Below are 17,219 nucleotides of genomic sequence, written 5' to 3'. Positions count from 1 at the left end.
GAATGACCCCTGTGCGGTCTTTGTGGCTTCATAAAAAATCTGTTACGGTGAGCTGTTTGGTTTATGGTTGTGGGTACTACATATCACTAAGCATTCAAGTGACTGACCAATAGGTAAAAGTGCCCATACACTGTGATTTGGACACCAAGTAAGCTGCTTGAGATTGAATTATCAGTAGATTGCTACATCTTGCGGTTTTGTGCAGGGCCATCTTAACAGATAGGCACACTGGGCAGATGGACAGGACCTCACAAATCTAGGGGCCTTTGAGCAGAAAGGGCTGGGCGAGAGGGCACCTGCCTCCGAGGCTACAGCAAGACACCGAATGGCTGTCCGCTTGCTGATTTGTTGATGGCTGGAGCTATCTACCAGTCAGAGTGTAGCATTCTGTACCTGCCTGCAGCCAGTCAGCAAATGGCTGTCAGCTTGCTGATTGGTGGATGGCTGGAGCTTTCCACCAATTAGAGTGCCGCATTCTCTACCTGTCTCCCTGGCTGCAGCCAGTCAGCAAATAGCAGTCCGCATGCTGATTGGTGGATGGTTGAGGTGTCCAGCAATCGGCGTACTGACATCCAGTCACTGTATTGAAGCCTGCGGAGGGCTGGTGTGGGACCGCAGGAGGGGTAAAGTATGATTTTTCTTTAATTTATGCATGTGAATGGGTGGGTGGGGGCCCCAGTGCATTGCTTTGCTTAGGGCCTATAATGCTGTTAAGATGGCTCTGGTTTTGCGGCCATATTGCACATACACAAGTCAGTAATGCGGAGAAGAGAGGGAAAGAGTGAGAACAGCAGCCACCAGGAGATGAAGGGGGATCTTCCCCTCTCATTCTCCTCTCCGGCAGTGGGTAAGACTGCATATCGCCACTAAGAATTAGCATTAGGTTTGTCATGTTGTGCTATGTTGTGTTTGTCAGATGAGCATTGAACTGCAGATCTTTTCTGCATGTTAAATTGATTGCACACAACACGCTATGAAGGCAGTATTTCTGTATGTAACTGAGATGCCGATGGAGAAATCCATGGAATGCCTCTTGGTCAATATAGAGAAACGAAAATAACACCGGAATAATGGTTTATCCCTGCTTGATAAATGGGTGTGATATGTTCGATAGACAAGACTTAGGTCGACAGTGTCTAGGTTGACCACTAGTGGTCGACATGGTTTCTAGGTCAATAGGGACTCTAGGTTGACATGACAAAAGGTCGACATGAGTTTTTTCACTTTTTTTGGTGTCTTTTTCTCAGTACAGTCCCCTCGCATTCGGGCAAGGTGCGCTGCACTTGGCACAGGTTACGGCTCCCAATTGTAGTCCATGTGGACCATAAAGTATGAAAAAGTTCAAAAAAAGGAAGGATTTTTTTTTTTAAAAACATATGTCGACCTTTTGTCATGTCGACCTAGAAACCACGTCAACCTACTTACTGTCGACCAATAGTGATCGACCTAGACACTGTCGACCTAGAGACTGGATCCCTTGATAAATAGACCCCTAAAAGCCTGAGCTGTATATGTAACCTGTAAACACCTTTTACTCCTGTGCACACTTATATAGCACACACCCCGGAAAGGCAAGCTAGTATACGTAGCTCCCTGAGCCATGGTGTGACGTTACGCGCTAAAGCTGATGAATGTTGGTCACTTTGATGATGATAACTGCACTATTTTTGCTGTGTCCGTATTTGTAGAGGGCCGGCTAGAGTCTGTCCTTTGGCCTTTCCATTTCAGTTTTGTCTGTTTGCCGACATCATTGGATTTGGACAAAGCAGCATGAAAAGTTGTTTGCTCCAAACTTCATGACGTCAGGTTGGTGAGGCCTTGGAGGTCAACAGTGGTATTGAAGACTCAATGCAACTTTCCTACTGAAGATAGCAGAATATATATTCTAGAGAGTGACTGTAGAAACACCAATATGTAGGACAACCGTCATATTTTTACCTCACATTTTCCTCTCTCTGCATACTCTAGTTTGTCCCAGTACAGTGATGAGAATATGATGGACCCACACAACCTGGCAGTCTGCTTTGGCCCAACGTTGGTTTCTATCCCTGAGGGACAGGACCCGGTGTCTGTACAGGCTCATGTTAATGAGGTTGTGAAGACCATTATCATTTACCAAGAGCGGATTTTCCCAGGGCCCACAGAACTGGAGGGCCCCATATATGAGAAGTGCATGACGGTGGAAGAGGATGAAGAGTACTGGTGAGTTTGGGGGACATTTATAAAAGCTTGGTAAGAGCTAAAGTGTACTGTATTTTGGCTCTCGGGGGGCCGATTCAATTGTTTTACTCCGTGGCTAGCACTAGGGGGGGCGCAGAACAGAGCAGTTCAATTCTTACACCATTTAGACTCCTGGAAGCTGTGGGGATGACGAAATGTGCGCTATGTCGGCACTTTGGGCGTCCAAACGGGAGTTTTATTCTGAAAAGATGTCGCCTTCAATCATATTTTGCAAGAGATTGGTCACTCAGGTTGGTCTGTGCTATTTCCCTTCTAGTGACGTACTGGCCCTGGAGGCGACCATTGAAGAGAGTGATCAGGAAATGCAGCAGGAGATGGCGGTCAGCGAAGATGGTCAGAGACAGACTCAACCTTATGCATTTTGTCTTTTACATCTGTCTGTCTGTCTCTGTACTGTATGATTCAAAAAGTAAACCCTTCACTTTTATTTTAAATGGTGTCTACAAGCCAGCTGCCACAGAACGCCCTACATACAGTGGGGCTGAGTCAGAAATGAGCACAAGTCACCATTTACCTGCTTTGGGTCTGCGCTGCACAAATATGGCTGATGCAGAGACCTACACATCTCAGGGCCTGAGTCTGAGGTGGGAGGAAAGCAAAAATGAGCCTGGACAAAATGCAAAAATACTAGGGGTGCAATTACATTTATTGTTTCTCTGACGTCCTAGTGGATGCTGGGAACTCCGTAAGGACCATGGGGAATAGCGGCTCCGCAGGAGACTGGGCACAACTAAAGAAAGCTTTTAGGTCACCTGGTGTGCATTGGCTCCTCCCACTATGACCCTCCTCCAAGCCTCAGTTAGATTTTGTGCCCGGCCGAGGTTGGATGCACACTAGGGGCTCTCCTGAGCTTCTAGAAAGAAAGTATATAATTAGGTTTTTTATTTTACAGTGAGACCTGCTGGCAACAGGCTCACTGCAGCGAGGGACTAAGGGGAGAAGAAGCGAACCTACCTGCTTGCAGCTAGCTTGGGCTTCTTAGGCTACTGGACACCATTAGCTCCAGAGGGATCGACCGCATGGAACTGGCCTTGGTGTTCGGTCCCGGAGCCGCGCCGCCGTCCCCCTTACAGAGCCAGAAGCAAGAAGAGGTCCGGAAAATCGGCGGCAGAAGACATCAGTCTTCACCAAGGTAGCGCACAGCACTGCAGCTGTGCGCCATTGCTCCTCATGCACACTTCACACTCCGGTCACTGAGGGTGCAGGGCGCTGGGGGGGGGGGCGCCCTGAGCAGCAATAAAAACACCTTGGCTGGCATATATATCACAATATATAGCCCCAGAGGCTATATATGTGATAAATACCCCTGCCAGAATCCATAAAAAAGCGGGAGAAAAGTCAGTGAAAAAGGGGCGGAGCTATCTCTCTCAGCACACTGGCGCCATTTTCTCTTCACAGTGCAACTGGAAGACAGCTCCCCAGGCTCTCCCCTGTAGTTTTCAGGCTCAAAGGGTTAAAAAGAGAGGGGGGGCACTAAATTTAGGCGCAATACAGGTTGAGTATCCCTTATCCAAAATGCTTGGGACCAGAGGTATTTTGGATATCGGATTTTTCCGTATTTTGGAATAATTGCATACCATAATGAGATATCATGGTGATGGGACCTAAATCTAAGCACAGAATGCATTTATGTTTCATATACACCTTATACACACAGCCTGAAGGTCATTTTAGCCAATATTGTTTATAACTTTGTGCATTAAACAAAGTGTGTCTACATTCACACAATTCATTTATGTTTCATATACACCTTATACACACAGCCTGATGGTCATTTAATACAATATTTTTAATAACTTTGTGTATTAAACAAAGTTTGTGTACATTGAAGCATCAAAAAACAAAGGTTTCACTATCTCACTCTCACTCAAAAAAGTCCGTATTTCGGAATATTCCGTATTTCGGAATATTTGGATATGGGATACTCAACCTGTATTGTATATACAAGCAGCTATTGGGAAAAATTCACTCAATATAGTGTTAATCCCTAAATTATATAGCGCTCTGGTGTGTGCTGGCATACTCTCTCTCTGTCTCCCCAAAGGGCTGTGTGGGGTCCTGTCCTCAGTCAGAGCATTCCCTGTGTGTGTGCGGTGTGTCGGTACGGCTGTGTCGACACGTTTGATGAGGAGGCTTATGTGATGGCAGAGCAGATGCCGATAAATATGATGTCGCCCCCCTGTGGGGCCGACACCAGAGTGGATGGATAGGTGGAAGGTATAAACCGACAGTGTCAACTCCTTACATAAAAGGCTGGATGACGTAACAGCTATGGGACAGCCGGCTTCTCAGCCCGCGCCTGCCCAGGCGTCTCAAAGGCCATCAGGGGCTCAAAAACGCCCGCTCCCTCAGATGGCAGACACAGATGTCGACACGGAGTCTGACTCCAGTGTCGACGAGGTTGAGACATATACACAATCCACTAGGAACATCCGTTACATGATCCCGGCAATAAAAAATGTGTTACACATTTCTGACATTAACCCAAGTACCACTAAAAAAGGGTTTTATGTTTGGGGAGAAAAAGCAGGCAGTGTTTTGTTCCCCCATCAAATGAGTGAATGAAGTGTGAAAAAGCATGGGTTCCCCCGATAAGAAACTGGTAATTTCTAAAAAGTTACTGATGGCGTATCCTTTCCCGCCAGAGGATAAGTTACGCTGGGAGATATCCCCTAGGGTGGATAAGGCGCTCACACGTTTGTCAAAAAAGGTGGCACTGCCGTCTTAGGATACGGCCACTTTGGAGGTACCTGCTGATAAAAAGCAGGAGGCTATCCTGAAGTCTGTATTTACACACTCAGGTACTAGACTTAGACCTGCAGATAGTGCTGCTGCAGCGTGGTCTGTAACCCTGTCAAACAGGGATACTATTTTGCGAACATAAGACGTTGTCTTATATATGAGGGATGCACAGAGGGATATTTTGCCGGCTGGCATCCAGAATTAATGCAATGTCCATTCGGTCAGGAGGTTATTAGAGACCCGACACTGGACAGGTGATGCTGACTTTAAAAGGCACATAGAGCCTTATAAGGGTGAGGAATTTTTGGGGATGGTCTCTGGGACCTCGTATCCACAGCAACAGCTGGGAAGAAAAAAATTTTTTATCTCAGGTTTCCTCACAGCCTCAGAAAGCACTGTATTATCAGGTACAGTCCTTTCGGCTTCAGAAATGCAAGCGTGTAAAACGAGGGAAGAGGGAAAAAGCTGCACCAGTCAGCCAGTTCCCAGAATCAAAATTCTTCCCCCGCTTCCTCTGAGTCCACCGCATGACGGGGGGGCTCCACAGGCGTAGCCAGGTACGGTGGGGGGCCGCCTCAAAAATTTCAGCGATCAGTGGGCTCGCTCACAGGTGGATCCCTTGATCCTTCAAGTAGTATATCAAGGGTACAAGCTGGAATTCGAGGCGTCTCCCCCCCGCCGTTTCCTCAAATCTGCCTTGCCGACAACTCCCTCAGGCAGGGAGACTGTGCTAGAGGCAATTCACAAGCTGTATTCCCAGCAGGTGATAGTCAAGGTGCCCCTACTTCAACAAGGACGGGGTTACTATTCCACACTGTTTGTGGTACCGAAACCGGACGGTTCGGTGAGACCCATTTTATATTTGAAATCCTTGAACACATACATAAAAAAATTCAAGTTCAAGATGGAATCGCTCAGGGCGATTATTGCAAGCCTGGAGGAGGGGGATTACATGGTATCCCTGGACATCAAGGAGGCTTACCTACATGTCCCCATTTACCATCCTCACCAGGAGTACCTCAGATTTGTGGTACAGGATTGCCATTACCAATTCCAAACACTGCCGTTTGGACTGTCCACGGCACCGAGGGTCTTTACCAAGGTAATGGCAGAAATGATTATACTCCTTCGAGAAAGGAAGTTTTAATTATCCCGTACTTGGACGATCTCCTTATAAAGGCGAGGTCCAAGGAGCAGTTGTTGGTCGGGGTAGCACTATCTCGGGAAGTGCTACAACAGCACAGATGGATTCTATACATTCCAAAGTCACAGCTGGTTCCTACCACACGCCTACTGTTCCTGGGGATGGTTCTGGACACAGAACAGAAAAAAGTGTTTCTCCCGCAGGAGAAAGCCAAGGAGCTGTCATCTCTAGTCAGAGACCTCCTGAAACCAAAACAGGTATCGGTGCATCACTGCACATGAGTCCTGGGAAAAATGGTAGCTTCTTACGAAGCAAAATTCCCTTCGGCAGGTTCCATGCAAGAACCTTTCAGTGGGACCTCTTGGACAAGTGGTCGGGATCGCATCTTCAGATGCATCGGCTGATAACCCTGTCTCCAAGGACCAGGGTATCTCTACTGTGGTGGCTGCAGAGTGCTCATCCTAAAGAGGGCCGCAGATTCGGCATACAGGACTGGGTCCTGGTAACCACGGATGCCAGCCTTCGAGGCTGGGGGGCAGTCACACAGGGAAGAAATTTCCAAGGACTTTGGTCAAGTCAGGAGTCGTCCCTACACATAAATATTCTGGAACTGAGGGCCATTTACAATGCCCTAAGTCTGGCAAGGCCTCTGCTTCAAAACCAGCCGGTACTGATCCAATCAGACAGCATCACGGCAGTCGCCCATGTAAACCGACAGGGCGGCACAAGAAGCAGGATGGCGATGGCAGAAGCCACAAGGATTCTCCGATGGGCGGAAAATCACGTCTTAGCACTGTCAGCAGTGTTCATTCCGGGAGTGGACAACTGGGAAGCAGACTTCCTCAGCGGACACGACCTACACCCGGGAGAGTGGGGACTTCATCCAGAAGTCTTCCAACTGTTGGTAAACCGTTGGGAAAGGCCACAGGTGGACATGATGGCGTCCCGCCTAAACAAAAAACTAGAGAGATATTGCGCCAGGTCAAGGGACCCTCAGGCGATAGCTGTGGACGCTCTAGTGACACCGTGGGTGTACCAGTCAGTTTATGTGTTCCCTCCTCTGCCTCTCATACCAAGGGTACTGAGAATAATAAGAAAACGAGGAGTAAGAACAATACTCGTGGTTCCGGATTGGCCAAGACGAGCGTGGTACCCGGAACTTCAAGAGATGATCTCAGAGGACCCATGGCCTCTGCCGCTCAGACAGGACCTGCTGCAGCAGGGGCCCTGTCTGTTCCAAGACTTACCGCGGCTGCGTTTGACGGCATGGCGGTTGAACGCCGGATCCTGAAGGAAAAGGGCATTCCGGAGGAAGTCATTCCTACGCTGATTAAAGCCAGGAAAGATGTAACCTGCAAAGCATTATCACCGCATATGGCGGAAATATGTTGCTTGGTGTGAGGCCAAAAAGGCCCCAACAGAGGAATTTCAACTAGGTCGATTTCTGCATTTCCTACAAGCAGGAGTGACTATGGGCCTGAAATTAGGCTCCATTAAGGTACAGATCTCGGCTCTGTCGATTTTTCTTCCAGAAAGAACTAGCTTCACTACCTGAAGTTCAGACGTTTGTGAAAGGAGTGCTGCATATTCAGGCCCCGTTTGTGCCTCCAGTGGCACCTTGGGATCTCAACGTGGTGTTGAGTTTCTTAAAATCACATTGGTTTGAGCCACTTAAAACCGTGGATCTAAAATATCTCACGTGGAAAGTGGTCATGTTATTGGCCTTGGCTTCGGCCAGGCGTGTGTCAGAATTGGCGGCTTTGTCATGTAAAAGCCCTTATCTGATTTTCCATATGGATAGGGCAGAATTGAGGACTCGTCCCCAGTTTCTCCCTAAGGTGGTATCAGCTTTTCACTTGAACCAACTTATTGTGGTGCCTGCGGCTACTAGGGACTTGAAAGATTCCAAGTTGCTGGACGTAGTCAGGGCCTTGAAAATTTATGTTTCCAGGACGGCTAGAGTCAGGAAAACTGACTCGCTATTTATCCTGTATGCACCCAACAAGCTGGGTGCTCCTGCTTCTAAGCAGACTATTGCTCGCTGGATTTGTAGCACAATTCAGCTGGCGCATTCTGCGGCTGGACTGCCGCATCCTAAATCAGTAAAAGCCCATTCCACAAGGAAGGTGGGCTCATCTTGGGCGGCTGCCCTAGGGGTCTCGGCTTTACAACTTTGCCGAGCTGCTACTTGGTCAGGGGCAAACACGTTTGCAAAATTCTACAAATTTGATACCCTGGCTGAGGAGGACATTGAGTTCTCTCATTCGGTGCTGCAGAGTCATCCGCACTCTCCCGCCCGTTTGGGAGCTTTGGTATAATCCCCATGGTCCTTTCGGAGTTCCCAGCATCCACTAGGACGTCAGAGAAAATAAGATTTTACTCACCGGTAAATCTATTTCTCGTAGTCCGTAGTGGATGCTGGGCGCCCATCCCAAGTGCGGATTGTCTGCAATACTTGTAAATAGTTATTGCTAACTAAAGGGTTATTGTTGAGCCATCTGTTGAGAGGCTCAGTTGTTTTCATACTGTCAAACTGGATATAGTATCACGAGTTGTACGGTGTGATTGGTGTGGCTGGTATGAGTCTTACCCGGGATTCAAAATCCTTCCTTATTATGTCAGCTCGTCCGGGCACAGTGTCCTAACTGAGGCTTGGAGGAGGGTCATAGTGGGAGGAGCCAGTGCACACCAGGTGACCTAAAAGCTTTCTTTAGTTGTGCCCAGTCTCCTGCTCAGCTGCTATTCCCCATGGTCCTTTCGGAGTTCCCAGCATCCACTACGGACTACGAGAAATAGATTTACCGGTGAGTAAAATCTTATTTTTTGCATGCAGCGCGAATACTGTCTGCTTCTGCATGTAGGCCACAAATACTGGGCAGCTTTATTATTGCACTGCAGTTTAGATTTGAGATTGGACACACCCCTCTCAATCTAACTGTCTCTGCACATGTTACATCTCCCCCACCTGCAATGCAGCATACATGTACCCAGGTGCACAGTTTTTTGCTTTACTTCCACCTCAGAACCAGGACCTCGGTTGCATCTGCACTTGCGGTTGAAGGAACTTAACTGGACGTTTGCAGAAGTAGAATTAGTAGGCATGATGATCAGCAAATCAAGGGCACAGATAGGGGCAATATGGCCGCATAAATGCATGCTGATCTGCATATTGGGCAAATATCGGCTTTAGTTCTGTGCATGCAGTGTGGGTGCAATTACAGCTGAAAACTGGAGAAATTGGCGTAGTGTCATCCAGGTTTTACTATATTGCATCTTTTTACAAACGTGCCATATAAAATGCAGATTCCGAACCACTACCCAACTAATTTACAAACTGAGTGGTCCAGGCCTGTAAAGCAGAGATTCAGGATTCATTTACAGCCAAACTGGGCCAACATTTCATGGTCTTCACCCTAAAGACAGTCGACCCGATCGCTCGCTGCAGTTTGTCGCAGCACAGCGATTGGGTCGGAACTGCGCATGCGCGCATGGCAGCTTTCGTTGCCTAGCGATCGCCTCTGAGACAAAGGCGGTCGCTGGGCGAGAGGGGGCTGAACGGCGGCGTTAAGCCGCCATTTAGGGGCGTGGTCCGGCTGACGCAGGCGTGGCCAGACCGTTGGGGCGGGCCGCGGCGGCTGCGTGACGTCTCACGCAGCCGCTGCGGCCAGCGGCAGCGACAATCAACTCCTCGCCAGCCGCAGGAGCTGCGCTGGCCGGGAGTTACTCCTCAAATACAAAGGCATCGCCGCTGTGTGATGCTTTTGTATTTGAGTGGGGGCGGACTGACATGCGGGGCGGACTAGCCCTGTGCTGGGCGTCCCCCCGCATGTCAGGGAAGATGATCGTAGCTGTGCTAAATTTAGCACAGCTACGATCAACTCGGAATGACCCCCAGTGTTCTAACCCAGGGGTTCTAATCTACACCCCTCTCCTTCATACCAACAACAGGTCATGTTTTCCGGGTTTCTTTAATCATGCACAGGTGAATTCATCTGTTTTTAGTCAGTTTTTATCCCACCTGTTTCCTAGTGCAGAAATCCTGAAAACTTGGCCTGTTGGGGGGTACTTGAGGATTGGAGTCGAGAACCACAGTTCTAAATGATAAAAATCAGATCAGATTAGATAGTTTGCAGGGGAAAATCAGGTCAGCGGGTTGTCACCATTGAGTCTCGCGGTCGATCACTGGCCAGCCTAGAAGTGATGTTTACTCTCAGTACAATGATGAACACTTAGAGGGCAAGTCAGTTTGGAGTGATCGACGTGAGTAGCCGGCATTCCGCCCGTTTTCGCCGGCAGCACGCCACAACCAACATTGCAGATTTCTCCTCGTACCCCATATAAGTGCGAGGGACAATCTGCAATGTTAGGCTACTGTAATGCAGAGTCTACTGCGCTGCCGCCGGCTAGAGAAGAGCGGCACAGGTGGAGACTGCACACGGGTCCCCTCCTCCCTTAATACGTCCCTGTCTACAATCCTATTTTCTCCCTCTTCATTCCTTCAGTTCTGTTTATATCTTTCATTTATCTAATATACACCCACCATCCGCAAGTCCTATGCAAGGTAAGTGGTCTTTACTAACTTACCTGCTGGTTTATGGATCTTCCAGAGTTAGACATAGTGGAGGTTGTGGCAAAATTCGACTACTCGCCCCGGACACCACAAGAGCTGTCATTCAGAAAAGGGGACACGATACTACTGTACAGCAAGGCCTGTGGCGACTGGTGGAGAGGGGAGTCCGCAGGGGTGCGCGGACTTGTCCCACACAAATACATCAGTATACCTGAAGGGTGAGTAAGACCGGGATGGGCAAGTACTGCATGTAAGAGCCATGTGGCGTAGTACAAATGGGCGCAGGTTCTCAGGAGCAATTCTTACATGAATGGGATTGAGCGGTGAAGCTTGCGCAGTGTCATGTTCCGTCGCATCCTATAGCCTCGTCTTTCTCACACATTCTAGAGCGGAAAAGAAACTGGAGCAACGAGCTCTGAAGAAGGAGACAGAGGCCACAGCACTCACCTCGGAGGATATTCTGGCTGAGCCCAGGTATGGAGTCCAGTATAAGAAGCCGTTTTACACTGGAATATAAATGTATCTGAACTGGAACATGCACCTTATACTTTAGAATTATAGCAGCTGTTGGTTTTGAATATTTGTACTCAAAAGTGAGAATCTGACTGGCTGCACTTGTCTGTACCCGTGCCACTGTCACCAAGCAGGTTATGTTATGGAATGTGTGTATTTTAATTGAAATGAATAAGCGCCAAATGCTTCTATAGGAATGATTGATGCTTTATAGGAATGATTCATGCTCAAGGCAGCTGGGGAGCAGTGATGTAGTGGGGCAGGGGGGGGCAGTGATGTTCGAGGCACAGTAGAAGTGATGTACTGAGGCACGGTAGCAGTGATGTACTGGGGCAGGGTAGCAGTGATGTACTGGGGCAGTGTAGCAGTGATGTACTGGGGCAGGGGAACAGTGATGTACTGAGGCATGGTAGCAGTGATGTACTGAGGCATGGTAGCAGTGATGTACTGAGGCATGGTAGCAGTGATGTACTGAGGCAGGGTAGCAGTGATGTATTGAGGCATGGTAGCAGTGATGTACTGGGGCAGGGTAGCAGTGATGTACTGAGGCATGGTAGCAGTGATGTACTGAGGCATGGTAGCAGTGATGTACTGAGGCAGGGTAGCAGTGATGTATTGAGGCACGGTAGCAGTGATGTACTGAGGCACGGTAGCAGTGATGTACTGAGATAGGGTAGCAATGATGTACTGGGGCATGGTAGCAGTGATGTACTGAGGCATGGTAGCAGTGATGTACTGAGGCAGGAGAGCAGTGATGTATTGAGGCACGGTAGCAGTGATGTACTGAGGCACAGTAGCAGTGATGTACTGTATAGCTTTAGCAATGTCTATGGCATTAAACTGGTGACCCGTCCATGTTATATTTCCATCTCTGCTTGGAAGTATACCCAGTAATGCTCTATTGGTCTGTAACTTGGAGAAGAAATGGTGAGCTTTGTAACTTGTGATCACTCTTACAGGTTACGGGTAAACTCTGACAGCGCCTGCTCGCCCAGAAAGCGCAGTGAGGGAAGTCCTATCAGAAAACTGAACTCCCCTTTTATAGAGGCACAGAGAATTCCCTTTCCCATAACCCCTTCTGGCCCAAGGCTGCTAGGCCACTTTGACAGGTAAGATATGAGCAAGAGCTCATACTCACAGCTCCCATGTATCCTTGTTTTTTATGTGACTGTCCTCCTTTTATCTGAAACCTTTACCTCACAATGCTTCATTTTCCATCACTAGGGCCATTGATTCACCCAAATGAATGTGAATAGTTTCATGTGACTGTTTTAGTTATATTGATTGTAAAAGTATATTTTATAATTGGAATTAAGAGGAAGCTTTATTTATTTTTCAACATTGCTGCACATTTTGTATTGATTATTGGTAAGAAAACAAATTCATTTTAATTTGATGAAGTGTGGGGGTGACAATATATCAGTTACTGTGTGAGTCATTAGCACTCGTGTCCTATCCTGCAGGTTACCGGGAGAAAGGAGAACCTTGATGGATAGCGCTACAAAGGGGAGCATTGGAGCTAAAAGCTGGCAGAATGATCGCCAGGGCATAGAAGTAGACAAGGTACCGCCTTTCCTTATTACTATAACATCTGGCCAAGAGAATCCCTATTTCTGGTTGACAGTACCGGCGACTTGGTCAAAACTCCTGCATCAACTCTTTCAGAAGGATCTTATATTGAATATGATGCTTGTGTGTCAAGAAGGGACTGCAGTAATAGTGTATGACAACCAGAGCTGGATTAGGGCTTTTGGGGGGGCCTGGGGAACTGTGTGTGTGTGTGTGTATATATCTCCTATATATTTGCCCAAGTCTGTGACTCTGTGCCCGTAACGCTGGGCGGAGTCACAGGCACTGATCTGGCCAGGAACAGTCCCCTCCCTCTCTCCGCCCAGTCCCCTCCCCATCTCCGCCCTGTCCCCTGTCTCCCTTCTGCCCGTACACTCTCTCTGGTGACACCGCAGCCGCTGACTGTGAGCGGAACTCACACTACCCGCCTCACAGACTAGCGGCTGCTGCAGAGTTCAGGGGGACATGCTGAGCACTGGCAGCTGCTCTCGCTCCCTCTCCCACCCGCAGCATCCACCCGTCACTTACCCGCGGTCGCGGGTGGAAGGGGGCGTGGCTTCGCGTCCCGACCCCCGTTTTCGGCACAACTCGCCCCCCCTCCCACCCGCGGCAACCACCCGCATCTGCCCCCCACCCGCGGCATCCACCCGTCACTTACCCGTGGTCGCAAGTGAAAAGGGGGCGTGGCTTCGCGGAAGGGGGCGTGACTTTGCGTCCCGACCCCCGTTTTCGGCACAACTCGCCCCCCCTCCCACCCGCGGCAACCACCCGCATCTGCCTCCCACCCGCGGCATCCACCCGTCACTTACCCGCGGTCGCGGGTGAAAAGGGGGGCGTGGCTTCGCGGAAGGGGGCGTGGCTTTGCGTCCCGACCCCCCGTTTTCGGCACATTGTGGGTCGGGGCATACGGCCTTCACCCAGACATTGCTGAATCTGCAGTGCTGGCTTCTGCACTGTCACAGGAGCCGGCACTTTGGTGTCACCCCTCAGAGGGTAACACCCGGGTGCGGCCCGCACCCACGTTGTGGCGCCACTGCTCCCGCCCCCACCCGTACACAAACACCCGCCGCATCCACCCACCACCCGCGGCACTCCCGTCCCCTCCCCCACCCAGAGCACAAACACCCGCGCCACCCACCCGCGGAACTCCCGCCCCCTCCCCCACCGGTAGCACCAACACCCGAGGCAAACCAACCGCATTCGCCCCCCACCCGCGGCACTCCCACCCGCAGCACCAACACCCGCGACACCCACCGCATCCACCCACCACCCGTGGCACTCCACCCCCTCCCCCACCCGCAGCACCAACACCCGCACCACCCGTGGCACTCTGCCCCCTCCCCCACCCACGGCACCAACACCCGCTGGCCCCCCCTGCGGCACCCAACGCATCCCCCACATCCGCTCCCACCCGCGGCACTCACGCCCCCACCCGTAGCTCCCACACCTGCAGCACCCCCCGCCCCTCCCCCACCTGCTGCAACCCTGCCCCTCCCCATACCCACCTCTCCCCCCCTGCTGCACCCTTCACCCAACCCGCACCACAACCGCAACTGCCCCATCCTGCACCTACCCCTCCTGCACCCACCCCTCCCCCACCCGCGCACCACCTCCCCAACCCTCGGAACCCCAGCAGCTGCCTCCCACCACCCAACTGCACCACCACTGCTCCAGCCCCTGCCCCCCCTCCGCACCTGTCCCCCACCCACAGCACCTCCCCCACCCCCATCATCTACAGACACCTCCCCCACCCCCAGCACTTCTACAAACCATCACCCAACCTCCCCCTCTGCAACCCCAACTCCCCCTACATCGCCCCTCCCCCACACACAGCACCTCCAGACCCCCTCCTTCATCCACAGCCTCCTGCACCTGCCCCTCCACCACCAGCATCTACAGACCCCATCCACACCCCCTCCCGCCCCCCCCCCAACCCACCCGCAGCATTCTCACACCCGCCCCTTCCCCACCGCCGCACCCCCTCCCCTGCCCCTCCCCTACCCGCCGCAGCTGCACCAACCGCCCTACCCCAACTGCGGTATCCCTGCACCGGCACCCTCCCCCACCCACTGCAGCAGCACACCTGGCCCACTACAACTGCCGTAACCCCACACCCACCACTCACTCATCCACAGCGCCCACGGACCCCCTCCCCCATCCGTGCCATCCCCGCACCCGCCCCTCCCCTAGCTACCGCACATCCACATCACCTACCCCATCCAGATCACGTACCCCACCCGCAACACCCCCGCCACTCCCACAACCACAGCACCTACCCGCCTGCATTATCTACAGGTACCCTCCACATCTGCGGACCTCCCACACCTGCCCCTCCCCCACCCGCAACACCTCTGGACCACCACCCGAACCACCTCCGGACTCCCTCCCCCATCCACTGCTCCCCCGCATCCACCCCTCCCCCATCCACAACATCTACATCCCCCATCCGTGCCATCCCACACCTCCCCCACCCACAGCACTTCTGAAACCCATCACCTAAGCTCACCCCCCCTGCACCTCCAAACGCACACCCCTACATCGCCCCTCCCACACACACATCACCTCCATACCCCCTCCTTCATCCACAGTCCCCCTCCCCCACCCCTCCCCCACCAACAGCAACTACACTCCCCATCCGCGCCCCCTCTACACCTCCCCCACCCACAGGACCTCTGCACCCTTTACGCCATCCATGCCCCTGCACCCACCCCTCCGCCACCCACAACACCTCTGGACCCCCTCCCACACCCAACCCTCCACCACACGTAGCACCTCGAATCACCATCCACAGCCGCTACAAGTGATTTCCACGGATAGGAACCTCACTGAACCCACCCCCTTTCCAAACCCCCCAAACTTTTGTGAGTATAGTTGCTACCAATGGACATTGGATTAATTAGAAACACTAATACTGTGGCCATTATGTGTATAAGCAACACTGCTACCTGTGCCCATTGTGTATAAGTGGCGCTGCTACCTGTGCACACTGTGTGTATAAGCGGCTCTGCTACCTGTGGTCACTGTGTGTATAAGCGGCTTTGCTACCTGTGGGTATTGTGTGTATACGCCGCTCTGCTACCTGTGGGTATTGTGTGTACACGTGGCTCTGCTACCTATGCCCATTGTGTGTATAAGCACCTCTGCTACCTGTGGACACTGTGTATAAGCGCCTCTGCTACCTGGGGGTATTGTGTGTATAAGCGGCTCAGCTAGCTGTGGCCACTGTGTGTATAAGCGTCTCTGCCCCCTGTGGGTATTGTGTGTATAAGCGGTTCTGCTACCTGTGGGTAATGTGTGTACATGTGGCTCTGCTACCTGTGCCCATTGTGTGTATAAGCCCCTCTGCTACCTGTGGTCACTGTGTGTATAAGCGCCTCTGCCCCTGTGGGTATTGTGTGTATAAGCGGTTCTGCTACCTGTGGGTAATGTGTGTATAAGTGGCTCTGCTACCTGTGGGTATTGTGTGTATAAGCGGTTCTGCTACCTGTGGGTATTGTGTGTATAAGCGGCTTTGCTACCTGTGGGCATTGTGTGTATAAGCGGCTCTGCTACCTGTGGCCACTGTGTGTATAAGCGCCTCTGCTACCTGTGGGTATTGTGTGTATAAGCGGCTCTGCTACCTGTGGCCATTGTGTGTATAAGCGGCTCTGCTACCTGTGGGTATTGTGTGTATAAGCGCCTCTGCTACCTGTGGGCACTGTGTGTATAAGCCCCTCTGCTACCTGTGGGCACTGTGTGTATAAGCGCCTCTGCCCCCTGTGGGTATTGTGTGTATAAGCGGCTCTGCTACCTGTGGGCACTGTGTGTATAAGCGCCTCTGCCCCCTGTGGGTATTGTGTGTATAAGCGGTTCTGCTACCTGTGGGTATTGTGTGTATAAGCGGTTCTGCTACCTGTGAGTATTGTGTGTATAAGCGGTTCTGCTGTCTGTGGGCACTGTGTGTATAAGCGCCTCTGCCCCCTGTGGGTATTGTGTGTATAAGCGGCTCTGCTACCTGTGGCCACTGTGTGTATAAGCGGTTCTGCTACCTGTGGGTATTGAGTGTATAAGCGGCTCTGTTACCTGTGGCCATTGTGTGTATAAGCGGCTCTGCTACCTGTGGCCACAGCACCTTCGTATCTTATCTACAGTGCATTGCTGTTACTCATCTGGTACTTCATAATGCAGACACCAGCAATATATACTACACTCTACACTATGTTATTCATTGTGCCCTGCGGCCACTCTGCACGCCCTCACAAAGGCCTACGCCCCCTTGACAATCGCACGCCCTCCCCCCTTACAATATTTACCCACTGCCATAAAAAAAAAACAGGTAATACTCCATATAATAACAATTATAGCACAGCTGAAGCCCGTGCAGGGGATAATGGATCGTAGCCCCTTGCAATGGTATTTTCTGTCTAACACCTTCCCTCTCTTTATCCTCTCCCTACCACC

The 17,219-nt window shown here is 51.2% G+C and overlaps 1 protein-coding gene across 3 annotated transcripts in view; it reads left to right on the top strand.

Annotated features, from left to right (window-relative positions):
- ARHGAP4 (Rho GTPase activating protein 4) overlaps positions 1-17,219 on the top strand; it is a 229,147-nt gene that overhangs the window by 205,705 nt on the left and 6,223 nt on the right. For all 3 annotated transcript variants that reach the window (XM_063936299.1, XM_063936300.1, XM_063936301.1), the window contains 6 exons: positions 1,969-2,202; positions 2,498-2,574; positions 10,735-10,915; positions 11,085-11,171; positions 12,170-12,319; positions 12,674-12,773. In XM_063936299.1, the coding sequence (XP_063792369.1) occupies positions 1,969-2,202; positions 2,498-2,574; positions 10,735-10,915; positions 11,085-11,171; positions 12,170-12,319; positions 12,674-12,773 (829 nt within the window). The remainder of the gene's footprint in view (positions 1-1,968; positions 2,203-2,497; positions 2,575-10,734; positions 10,916-11,084; positions 11,172-12,169; positions 12,320-12,673; positions 12,774-17,219) is intronic.

Source organism: Pseudophryne corroboree, chromosome 8 (genome assembly GCF_028390025.1).
Source record: "Pseudophryne corroboree isolate aPseCor3 chromosome 8, aPseCor3.hap2, whole genome shotgun sequence".
Lineage (NCBI taxonomy): Eukaryota > Metazoa > Chordata > Amphibia > Anura > Myobatrachidae > Pseudophryne > Pseudophryne corroboree.
This window is presented reverse-complemented; position numbering and strand designations above follow the sequence as displayed.